Source organism: Rhinatrema bivittatum, chromosome 11 (genome assembly GCF_901001135.1).
Source record: "Rhinatrema bivittatum chromosome 11, aRhiBiv1.1, whole genome shotgun sequence".
Lineage (NCBI taxonomy): Eukaryota > Metazoa > Chordata > Amphibia > Gymnophiona > Rhinatrematidae > Rhinatrema > Rhinatrema bivittatum.
Window position 1 is genome coordinate 51934506 of NC_042625.1, and position 13254 is coordinate 51947759.

The 13254-nt window shown below is 45.3% G+C and overlaps 1 protein-coding gene across 3 annotated transcripts in view; it reads right to left on the reverse strand.

Moving 5' to 3' along the window:
- LOC115072958 (glutathione hydrolase 1 proenzyme-like) overlaps nucleotides 1–13254 on the reverse strand; it is a 184725-nt gene that overhangs the window by 30560 nt on the left and 140911 nt on the right. For 2 of the 3 annotated variants that reach the window (XM_029571001.1, XM_029571000.1), the window contains one exon: nucleotides 5952–6044. The exons of the other annotated variant lie outside the window; for it this stretch is intronic. In XM_029571001.1, coding sequence (XP_029426861.1) covers nucleotides 5952–6044 — 93 coding nt within the window. The remainder of the gene's footprint in view (nucleotides 1–5951; nucleotides 6045–13254) is intronic. 3 annotated transcript variants of the gene reach the window in all.

Here is a 13254-nt window from a genome sequence, read left to right on the forward strand (position 1 = left end):
CGACCAACTAAGCGAACACCTGGCCAAGGAACTAGTGCACCTGGACCTTCTCAGACGCCAACTCTGCAACTTCATCATGGACCAGCATCACCAAAAAAGTTGCAGACCAGATGTTGCCCATGACGACTAAATATATCAAACCCTAACAAAGACAACAGGAAACCCTGGTTCACCCAGGAGCTGAAAAAACATAAACAAGAACTGAGATGCAAGGAACAAAATTGGAGAAAAAAAACCCATCTTCAACCACCCTCCTACATCTACAAAGCGTGCCTCAACTCAGACACAAAACGACATCAACAAAGCCAAAAGAGAATTCTACTCCAAAAAAATCCACCACCTTGTCTTTGACTCAAGGGCACTTTTCTCATATGTTTCAACTCTCACAAAACCCCCTGCACCCTCCATTCCAGATGATCAAGCTCTCAACAAAGCAAATGAACTAGCCGACTTCTTCGACAGACAAAATCACAGCACTACTAGCCCCCCTCAAGGGAACAGCTACACTTCCAAACCACAAGCAACAATCATCACACTCAACCGTTCAACAATCATTGCACGCAACAAATCAACAAACCTATCACTCTATCGTCCAGCAATCTCCGCCTTCACACACGCAACAACCATCGCACTCAACCACTTTACAACCCAACACAACCCCAACAGTGCTCGACAAGTTCGAGCCCCACTTCCACACTAGAAATAGAGAATATCCTCAAGAAGATTAAACCATCCTCTCACCCAATCAGACCATATTCCATCAAACACCCTGAGTCTGATCACCAACACCATAGCCAAACCTGTCACAGACATCATCACTGCTCGCTCACCCAAGGCCATGTACCTAACCAACTCAAGTTAGCCATGCTCAAACCGCTCCTTAAAAAACCCAACCTTCCCACCTCAGACCCAGCTAACTTCAGACCCATAGCAAAACCTCCCTATGATAGCCAAAACTATGGAGAAAGTTGTTAACAAACAACTCACAGAATTTTCTTGAAGAAAACAACATCCTCACCCCAAACCAATTTGGTTTTCGTAAGACTAGGAATACCGAATCGTTATTAGCCACCCTATCAGACACTAGTATCTTTAATCTAGAAAAAAGGCCAACCTTTGCCTCCTCGCTCTCCTCGATCTCTCATCAGCGTTTGACACAGTAAACCACCAGTGCCTCCTGCAACGACTAACGGACATAGGCATTACAGGAACAGCATTCAACTGGTTCAAATCATTTTTGGAAAACAGATCATACAAGGTCAAGATAAATAACAAAGAGTCTCACGCCATCGAATCCAAAAGGGGAGTACCGCAAGGATCATCCCTCTCCCCGACTCTCTTCAATATATATCTTCTCCCGCTCTGTCAATTACTCACCAACCTCAAGCTAACTCACTTTCTATATGCGGATGACATACAAATCCTCATCCCTATAGAAGACTCACTACACAAAGCTATGTCACACTGGAATAATTGTCTGTCAACTATCAACAATCTTCTCTCCAGCCTCACCTAGTCCTAAACACAAACAAAACTGAAATTCTCATTATAGCACCGGAAAACTATGTCCCACCCACACCTCTTAATGCTAGCCAAAGCCAAGATACCTTTTCGCAACAAATAAAAGACCTGGGAGTCATCCTAGACAGTGGATTCAGCCTCAACAAATTCGTTAATAACACTACAAAAGAATGTTTCTTTAAACTACAAACCTTAAAGAAACTAAAACCACTCCTCCTATACAGAGACTTCCTCATGGTTCTACAGGCCATCATACTCCCAAAACTGGACTACTGCAACTCCCTCCTTCTAGGCCTACCAGCATGCACCACAAAACCACTTCAGATGGTCCTTAATGCCCTCAGCAAGAATCCTCTCAAATGCCAAAAAAAAGAGATCATATTACCCCAATCCTTCTTCATCTCCACTGGCTCCCGATTAAATTCAGGATCCAATTCAAATCCTTAATGATGATACATAAAGCCTTGCACAACATCGCAACCGCTCAAGTTAACATTCCAAATTCAACTACACACATCTACAAAACCGACCAGAAGCGCTTATCAAAACAGACTAACCACCCAACCGGCTAAATCCTCGCTGAGGAAACGCGCTCTATCCACAGCGGGCCCTTCACTCTGGAACTCGCTTCCTCCAGACCTTCGCCTTGAACCATGCCACGCTACATTCAAAAAGAAACTTAAGACTTGGTTATTCAAACAAGCATTCCCGTAGAACCAAGAGCAGGAAGAAAATCAGTCACATATTTTTCCGATTACCCCAGCATATTTCACATAACCTTGTTATTTAACCATGTTATTTTCTCATTAACCCTCATGTTATTTTACCAACTGCTATTGTATTTTATTTATTGTCATTTTTTATTGCCATTTTTCATTGATATTTATTGTTGTTTATTTATTTATTATTAATTATTTATTAATTGTTTATTGCATTTATTTTCATTTATTAATTGTTATTTATTAATTGTTAGCATTGTTATATATATATTTTTTTTTCTGTTTCTTGGATTAACTATGTTCATTGTAAACCGCCAACTTGATGCGATAGTTACTGTTCATTGTAAACCGGGGTGATATGTATATTATACAGGAACCTCCGGTATATAAATCCTTAAATAAATAAAATAAATAAAATATTATATTTACATGCAGTGCTAGAAAACCGTGAAAAAATGTAAAAATGTCCCTTGGAATTGGTATTAGGTCTATTGTAATGTGTGTTGGATATGGGCTTGGCCTTCAGAAAGCCACAAGTAAATTTAATTACAATTTCAATATGGTAAATCTCCCATACCAAAACTGCAATAACTGCCAGCCCTCAAACACTAATAATCCTGTTAATGAAAAAGCAACACTGCAATTATTACAATCAGGCCCTAAAACGCCAATACACCTACTATTAGGAAAATAGTAAAAGCTAAGCTGCTATAGATCCCTACACAGAACCTACACACTTACATAATACTTCAGTTCGATCACACATGTAAAATGCAAACAGACCCTCATCAATTGCAGAATAAAGTAACCATAAAGTTGTAATAGAAACGTACAGACAAAAACTGAACTGTAAACTGTAACAAGCCAGACTATGTTTGCAGTACAATGGAAAATCAGAATCATTACACTTCCTCATAAAACATCAAACAATAAAATCAGGAAATATAAATCATTAATAGAAGTAAAACCATACTAGTAAAAAGAATATTTCAAAAAAACTGAATAACATCCAATAAAATAAAAACGTATATACATTTTCTAAAGACCAATAAAATATTTCAAAACAGCAGACACATACACCAACCAATACTTAAAACTTAAAAAGATATAACCCCTGCTTGTCCATTCCTGGTATCTTTTGATTTCCAGATGCCCTGAGATTGTTGTGAATTAGCAGGGAAGAGGACAGGGTTTGTTGCTCACAGTCTTTCTCTTTCATATATACACACATGCTAAATCACAGAACATTCTCTCACATGCATACACACAGACATGCTCTTACACACACACAGAGACAGACATACTGTCACATGCACATACACACTTGCTCTCACAGCCATGCACACACAGACATGCTCTCATACACACATACATAATAACTAGGGATGTGAATCGTTTTTTGACGATTTAAAACAATCGTCAGATATATTTTAAATCGTCAAAAATCGTTAGAGCTGTGATACAATAGCAATTCCCCCGATTTATCATCAAAAAAACGTAAATCGGGGGAGGGGGGAGGGCGGGAAAACCGGCACAAACCAAAATAACCCTAAAACCCACCCCGACCCTTTAAAACAAATCCCCCACCCTCCCGAACCCCCCCAAAATGTTTTAAATTACCTGGGGTCCAGTGGGGGGGTCCCAGCGCGATCTCCCGCTCTCTGGCCACGGCTGCGTTAATAGAAATGGCACCGGTGGCCCTTTGCCCTTATCATATGACAGGGCAAAGGTAGCGCCGGCGCCATTTTGAATATTGGCAATACGGCCCGCGTGCAGGAGGTCGCTCCCGGACCCCCCGCTGGACTTTTGGCAAGTCTTGTGGGGGTCAGGAGGCCCCTCCCAAGCTGGCCAAAAGTCCCTGGGGGTCCAGCGGGGGTCCGGGAGCGATCTCCTGCACTCATGACGTCGGGTGCCAGGAACCAAAATGGCGCCGGCGCTACCTTTGCCCTGTCACATGGTAAGGGCAAAGGGCCACCGGCGCCATTTCTATTAACGCAGCCGTGGCCCGAGAGCGGGAGATTGCGCGGGGCCCCCCCACTGGACCCCAGGTAATTTAAAACATTTTGGGGGGGTTGGGGGGGGGGGGGGGATTTGTTTTAAAGGGTCGGGGTGGGTTTTAGGATTATTTTGGTGTGGCCGGTTTCCTGCCCTCCCCCCTCCCCCGATAAAACGATTTTTTAACCAAAAAAAACCATGACGATCAGATTTCCCCACCCCCTCAGCCAAAATCGATCGTTAAGATGATCGATCACACGATTCACATCCCTAATAACAACATAAGGCTTGCCATACTGGGTCAGACCAAAGGTCCATCAAGCCCGGCATCCTGTTTTCAACAGTGGCCAAGCCAGGTCACAAGTACCTCGCAGGATCCCAAGGGGTAGATAGATTCCAAGCTGCTTATCCCAAGAATAAACAGTGGATTTCCTTAATAATGGTTAATGGACTTTTCCTTCAAGAACTTGTCCAAACATTTTTTTAAAAGCAGCTATACTAATAGCTTTCACCACATCCTCTGGCAATTAATTCCAGAGCTTAATATGCATTGAGTAAAAAAATATTCTCTCTTGTTAGTTTTAAATGTATTACTCAGTAACTTCATTGTGCATTCCGTGGTCTTTGTACTTTTCAAAATAATAAACAACTGATTAAAGTTTACTTGTTCCATTCCACTCATTATCTTCTGGACCTTTATCATATCTCTCCTCAACCATCTCTTCTCCAAGCTGAAGAGTCCTAACCTCTTTAGCCTTTCTTCATAGGGAAATTGTTCCATCCCTTTATAATCTTGGTCACCCTGTTCTGTACCTTTTCTAATTCTTCTATATCTTTCTTGAGATGTGATGACCAGAACTGAACACAATACTCAAGATGAGGCTGCATCATGGAGTGATACAGAAGCATTATGATATTCTCTGTTTTATTCTCCATTCCTTTCCTAATAATCCCTAGCATTTTGTTTGCTTTCTTGGCTGCTGCTGCACATGGAGCAGAAGATTAACATATTTTCAACAATGACACGTAGATCCTTTTCCTGAGTGGGGACTCCTAATGTGGAACCTTGATTTTGTAGCTATAATTTGGGTTACTCTTCCCAAAGTGCATCACTTTGCACTTGTCTACATTAAATTTCATTTGCCATTTGCATGCCCAGTCTCTCAGTTTTGCAATATCCTCTTGCAATTTCTCACAATCCTCTTGTGATTTGACAAATTTGAATAATTTTGTGTCATTGGCAAATTTGATCACCTCACTTGTTGCTCCTATTTCCGGGTCATTTATAAATATATTAAAAAGCAGTGGACCCAGAACAGATCCCTGGGGCACTCCACTATTCACCTTTTTTCCATTGGGAAAATTTACCATTTAGCCCTATTCTTTGTTTTCAAATGTTTAATCAGTTGGCAATCCACAATAGGACACTGCCACTTATTCCATGACTTTCTAATTTCCTAAGAAGTTTCTTATGAGGGATTTTGTCAAATGCTTTCTGGAAATCCAGATACACTTTATCAACTGGTTGACCTTTATCTATATGTTTATTTATACCCTCAAAAAAATGTAGCAAATCTGTGAGGCAAGACTTCCTTTGGCTAAATCCATGTTGGCTTTGTCACAATAAACTATGCTTATCTATGTTCAGCAATTTTAATGTTTATGAACAAAATTTCTACTATTTTGCCTAGCACAGATGGAGAAATTATGTCTTACCTGTTAATTTCATTTCCTTTACTTCCGCTTTACCAGTCCAGAACCTATGAATATTTTCCGTCATCCAGCACAAATGGAGGCAGAGTTCTAAAACTTTTTTTTTAAATGACATCACAAGAATATAAGTGATAATTAGAACACATTCAAATAGTTTACTAATATCAAAGCTAAAATTAACAAAAACAAACATCGTAAAAGTAACAAGTTCTGAAAATGAATCTTAAAGTGCCACAGCCGAAAAACTGAAAATTTCATAATAACTAAAATGAATAATTGCAATCCGTACTTGAAGGAAACCAAGCCCAAATTTATTTATTTATTTATTTATTTATTTATTTATAACTTTTATATACTGGCATTCGTAAAAAAAAACATCATGTCGGTTTACAGACAACTGAGAAAGGAAATTACAATGATAGATGGAGGAAGGATAGGAAGTTAAAAGGTGACAACTTTACTGTAGAGCCAACGGGCGCCACAGTTATTAAATGAGATTACATGTGGTTAACCAGGTTGGACATAAATTAATTATATACAAGAGACGACAAAGTGGGGGGTAGCGCGGGGGTGGGGGATGAAGCGCATAGGGGAGGCGGGGTGGGGTAGGAACTGTACAAGGGGGCAGGGGGTGGCGATGGGAAGGAGAGGTGGTGACTGAATATCAGGAAGCCATAATATGGATGGGGTGGTGAGGGAGGGAGGGTGTGTAGGGGGGCGGGGGGACACTGTACTAGGGAGAGGGAAATAATGAGTGTTGAGGAGAAGTCAAATGCTAGGGTTGAGAGGCGTTGGGATAGGCCTGTTTAAATAACCAGGTCTTGATTCCTTTTTTGAATTGATTAAGTGAAGGTTCTAGTCGGAGCTCGGTGGGGAGGGAGTTCCAAAGGGTGGGGCCGGCGATGGAGAAGGCTCTCGCTCTGGTGTTTGTGAGGTGAGCAATTTTGAGTGAAGGGGTGTGGAGGGTGCCCGCAAGGGAGTTTCTGGTAGGACGGTTGGCCTGGTGGAAGTGTGGCATATCTTCGATATGCCACACTTGCCACACAATGCAACCAATAGTAAAAATGAAACACTCAAAATAACTTGATTAGAAATCTTATCTTCAAATATAAAGGGCGGGGTTGTGGACTCATGGAGCAGAAGGAAAGGAAATTAACAGGTAAGACATAATTTCTCCTTCCTCTTCCTTCTGCTCCACCAGTCCCCAACCTATGGGAAATCCCAAAGCCCATCTAAGGGTGAGTGGATGACAATCCCGCTTTTAAGACAGACGAACCAACACTGGCATCTTGTCTAGCGAGAAGATCCAGTCTATAATGTTTTGCAAATGTTCCCAAAGAAGTCCATGTTGCCGCCTTTCATATCTCCAATGGATTTATCGAACATCTTTCAGCCCATGATGAGGCTACCACGCATGTTGAAAGGGCCTTAATCATATTAGGTACCATCTTAGCTTGTAACAATTAAGCTGAAGAAATAGAATTCTTCAGCCATCTAGCTATCGAAGAATTTGAAGCCGATTCTCCCTTGCCTTTGTATTTTGGCTCAAAAATCTATTTGCCCATTCTTCTCACCTGCAATGTGTAATGCTGAAAGCTGTAGCAGATTTTTTTCCTTCCATGCAAATAGGAGCTCCGTTTCCTTTGAAACTCTTTGTTTCCGGGTATCTTGTTGTTTATTTATGTATGTTACTGAAGTTACATAGTTGCATAGTACACTTACTGCTCCTCAACTAATCATTGACTGAAAATGGAGTAATGATAGTTTTATGGCCTTTGACTCTAACTGATTTTTGTACTCCGAACTCTATCACTTTGCTCAACCTGGAGTGAAACGATTCTGGCAAAAGGCACCCCAATCTTTTAAAATGGGCATCTGTTGTCTTAATATCCAATCTAGAAACTCTAGTGATATTCTCCTCTGCAGCATTCAGGGAGTTTGTATACCAACAAAAAGAGCAAGTTTGCTTACCGTAAACGGTGTTTCCGTAGATAGGATGAATTAGCCATATTGTCCGGGAGCATCATCGCGTGACTGGCAGGCGGAGCTTCTCCTAGAGTTCAAAGTTTTGAACTCTTTGCTTCTGCGCGATGAGGTTCCCGCGCGATTGTATCATTTACCTCAGTCTCTTGTTTCAAAGCGAGAAAAAATGTACAAAGAAAAAATAAATGTATTCAGTGGATTCTAGGGAGGAGGGGGGGATCGCATGGCTAGGGAGGAGGGGGGAATCGCATGGCTAATTCATTCTGCAATCTACGGAAACACTGTTTACGGTAAGCAAACTTGCTTTTTCCCGGTGATAGCAGGCTGAATTAGCCATGCTGTCTGGGAGTCCCAAGCTCCCGGGTGGTGTCTAGATGTTTTTCTTGTAGGTTACGGCGCCCACCCGTAGACCAGCTTATACGGTAGACAGTCTTATCTTTTTGTCATGGTTGACAGGATTGCGGAGCCCATGGCCGCATCAGAAGCACTTTGCTGTTGTAAGCAGTAGTGCACTGTGAAAGTATGTAGAGAAGACCAAGTTGCCGCTTTGCAAATGTCTATTAACGAAACGTTTCTGTAATGGGCAATTGATGTTGCAGTTGCTCTGATTTGGTGTGCTTTAGGCTTTGTTTGTAGTGGCAGATTACGCTTGTTGTAGCAAAACGTAATACATTGGGACAGCCAACTAGCCAAAGTCCGTTTGGTGACTGGTTGGTTAGGAAAATTTGGGTTAAAAGAGAGAAATAATTGAGATGGCCTGGATTCCGAATGAGTTCTTTGTTTGTAATAGGCCAACGCTCTTTTACAGTCTAAGGTGTGGAGAAGTTTATCTCTGTCATTCTGATGAGGTTTTGGCTTGAAGATCGGTAGAGTAATGGTCTGGTTGATATGAAATGCCGATACCACTTTTGGAAGGAAGGTGGGATGAGGACGAAGGGCCTCATTTACTAAGCATTTTTCTCATAGACATAGAATGGGAAAAAAGCCTTAGTAAATAAGGCCCGAAGTGTGACTTTGTCATGAAAAAATTGTAAATACGGAGAGTAGTGAACTAGTGCTTGTCTTGGATCAGAAAGGTCTCCCAGTAGGAGAACATCACCCTGGTGTAGCAGGAAGTGATCCTTGTTTAAACAGAGCATTATTGGAAGTTAGATGACGGTGTGCGTATACGAATCAAAGATAGAGTTGTGGTATGTTAATTAAACGGAAGGAAGATTCTTTGGCGTTCAATCACTTATGGGGGTTGGTCAAAGGTTTAGTACTCACAACAGTACATTTACTCCCTAGGTTTTTTCTTGCAAACAATGTTTTGCTGTTTCACAGAAGTAAAAGTTTTTTTAGAATTATTAGCTATAAATAGGTGGGCCCAGGCGGAATCGCCGAGCCCACTCCAATAACGGACGCGCCACCCCGGGCCCAGCGGCGGTCCGTAGGAGCAGGAGGGCGGGGCGAGAGGGAGCGAGCTTAGGGCGTCATTAGCGGGCGCCCGCGGCGCCGGCAGATGACGCAACGGCCCCCTTAAAGGGCCGTGGCCGACCAGCAGCCACCCCTTTTTAGACGAGAGCAGCGAGCAGGGCGAAAGCAGAGCAGCGAGCAGGGCGAAAGCAGAGCAGCAGCAGCACCGAAAAAAAACTCGCCACACGGTAAGCCTCCTCACCCCCGATAACCCACCCCAAACTTGTCCCGGCAGCCTCCCGAGGTTCGTCTGCCTGCAGAAAGGCAGGCCGCCCCCACCCTCACCACCCGCCCTCCACGGCAGGCATACCCCCAAGCAGCATGCCCGGCTCCTACCTTCCCTATGCTTTGTCCCGGACACGCCGCCCCCCTGCAGGCCGGACTCCGCCTTCCCGCGATCCCCCTGCAGCGGCAGGTGCCGGCACCCTCCCGCGGCTACGATCCGCATCATGCGCCGCGCGGCCAGGTTACCCCAGCAGGCCGGACCCCCCCCCCCCCTCGCCCCCGCGCGGCAGCTGCTGGCGCCGGCCGGTCAAACCATTACCGCCACGCTGCTGGGCCACACCCCCCCAGCAGGTCGGGTCCCGACCCCCCGCTCCCTCCCCTGCCGTAGGCACCGGCACCCTGCCCGGGCTCGCAAAAAAAAAAAAAAAAAATACCCCATGCGCCTCACGTCCCCCCCCACCGCGGCGGCCCCCACCGCCAGCGCGCCACTACCCCCCCCCATGCATGCCCGCTGCCCCCCCCACGCGGCGGCACCCAGACGGCTCCTACCGCCAGCGCAAAAAAAAAAAAAAAAAAATCGGCCCCGCTGTCCTACGTGGCCGCCGGCGGCCCCCCCCCCCGGGTTGCATTGCCTCGCGCCCAAGCCTACAGCTTAAAAAAAATAAATAAATAAATAAATAAAATAAATAAATAAATAAATTTATGTATATACATGTATTTATATAATAATAAACCTGAAAGCATATTTGATTACCAAAAAAAAAAAAAAAAAAAATTTTTAAATTACTAATAAAAACATAGATGCGATGTGTTTGAATTGCTTGTTTGTGTGACCGTCGCCTATCATGTCACTATGGCCGGGGGGAGCCCAGCTACCCCCCCCCCCCGTGACGGCCCAGGAGGACCCACGATGACCCACGAGCCGAAGGGGGGCGAAGGTAAGTGGCGCACGCCCGAGCCGGGGAAGAAGGAAACGGTGGGGGGGATGCGGGGCGTTTGGGGGGCTCCGGAGGGAAGCAGGCAACCTAGAAGCCGGAGGGGGGCAGAGGGAGCCAGTTGACTTCGCATGGGCAGCGGGGCCCAGGCACAAGCAAAGGCCGCTCCGGTGATTTAGCGGAGCAGAAAAGTCAGCATGACAGTCCAGAGGAGGTAATCGGGAGGGACCGGGGAAGAGGAGCAGCAGGATAGAGGGAAAAAAAAAAAAAAAAAAAAAAAAAAGGGGGCAGAAGAATAATGGGAGCACTGCGAGTTTCGCCGCTGAGTGCAAGGGGCGGCGAGTTTGAATACAGCGAAACGAAAAAAGGGAGGGAAATGAAAAGCAGGTGCTAGCAAGCCTTTAACTCAAAGGGGGCGAACTGGCCGCGGGAGGGCCCTGGAGCCCGGGGGGGGGGGGGGGGGGGCTCAAAAAGGGCAGCGTGGATAGCTCAGTTGGCAGAGCGAAAGGGCAGCAGAGAATTAGTGGGAGCCTTAAGCCACGGGTTCAATTCCTGTTCAAAAAAAAAAAAAAGGGTCGTCTTCGTAATTTAATAGGGAGAGCCGGTACCGGTATGAATTGCTGCTTGATCAATATTAACAACAGCACACTTTCTTACAGCATTTGTAGACACAGAATGTCACCCCGCAGAAATACAGGTCGGGCATCGAGGTCCGGGAGTACGGCCCATTTGCAAAGAATGACAAGATCCAAGGCGGCAGAAAAAGGCATCAACGCAGGAGGAACGACGAGCCCCAAGCCGCCAAGGAAACAGAAGACCCGTGGCAGGAAGAGAACAAGAGGCGAGCGTGGAAGGAGCGGAGGAGTGGATGGCAGAGCGCCAGTCATTGAGAAATCCACACCTGCCGGACCAGTTATCGATGTAACTACCGAAGGGGTAGCAGCAGAGGCAGTGGAGATGGAAGCTGAAAACGCTCCCAACAAGGAGCAGGATACGGCGAGCCAGCCGAACATCACTCAGCCACGTTATAGAGACCGCTCCCCGAACTATGATAGAGGGACAGGCGAAGACTGGCAGTGTACCACGCCAGGATATAATAACTACCAAGAAAGTGAGTCCCACCCCCACAACCAATACGAGCGCAACTATCCGGATGATTATCCCTGGACGTCCCAAGACGGCTTAGGAGAGATCCAGGGAGGAACGAGAAATTGGAACACTGGGAGAGGTAGGCAAAGATGGAAAAATCAAGCCACCCACCCTAGTTGGAACTTCACGACGAGACCACCGTACGAGCAACTACAAGGAAATACATACGAACAACAATACCGACACGAAGAGCGGGATTGGGCAGAACCCCCCCGACGAGTACCACAATACCAGGACTCAGACGTGGGACAAAACACATCTCTGCAGTACTCAAGACCTACTTTCCATGACACGGGAGCAGGACCAAGTACGAACAGCGCAGCACGGGGAGGGTTCGACTGGAGCCCGAGGACCATGACCCAAATTAGAGGCAGAGGTTTAACACTGCAAGGAAAGCAAAGAGGGTCACAGGGCAACGAAAGAGAACAAGACGAACAACCATATACAAGGCAAGCAAGGCAGCCGCAGATACAGGAACGAACAGAGGGTGAGTGTGGGAGCAAAGACGGGGACACGGGGCTCAAGGATCCGTTAGATGGGGCAGAGCGTACAGGGTCGCGCAATAGCTCCAGTTCAGGGAAGAAGAGCCATAAAGCTAAGCGCAAGCGAAGAGACAGCACCAGCTCAAGTAGCTCCTCTAGCTCTTCTAGCTCATCATCCTCCGAGTCTAACAGCGACGAGCAAGAACCCAAGAAATGGAGCAACAAAGACTCAAGAGGGCCACCCGCACTGACAACGTTATCCGAGTTATGGGAGGAAGTGCCCAAGCGACTAAGAAAGAAGATACAGAAGAAGAAATACATAGATATCTTTAGCATACTATTAGGAAGACGGAAAGCCGAGGGGCACAAAAAGTCAAAAACAATGCACAACAAAGAAAAGGAGAGGAGAATACCGAAGACTATAGTTAATTGGCTTACGTCATTTCTATACATGGCCAGCGTAGTCGGTAGGAAGGATCCTTCACAATACGGACCGATGTTGGCATATGCAGTCAATATCGCCAGAGCTTATCAGCAACACGGCGGATGGTCGTGGCTAAATTACGACGAACAGTTTCGGGATAAGATGGAGGAGAACCGATATATGACATGGGGAACTCAAGACGTCAGTCTTTGGATTCAGCACATGACGTGCAAAACAGCAGAGCAAGGAGTGAGAGCTAGGAACTCAAGAAGAGCTTCCCCGTATAGATTAGCAACGAAGCCGGTACAAGCACACGACAACACTTGTTGGAAGTATAACAAAGCGGTATGTACATTTCAGGACTGCAAATTCAAGCACGTGTGCACGATTTGCGCCGCACCACACCCGATGATAAAATGCAACAAGAAAGCATCGCCGGGGAGTAAGGTTAATCCATGAGAAGATACAATTTGAGAAAGCACCTTCGCCAATACAACTGGAAGCGTTGAAACCATGGCTCCAGATGTATCCAAACAAGGACAAGGCAAATAAAATCTGGCAAGGATTCAAAGAAGGGTTCATTATCCCATTTCAGGGACAAATACAAGGAGAAAATACCAACAACTCTCCTTCGGCAACGAAGCACAAGGACA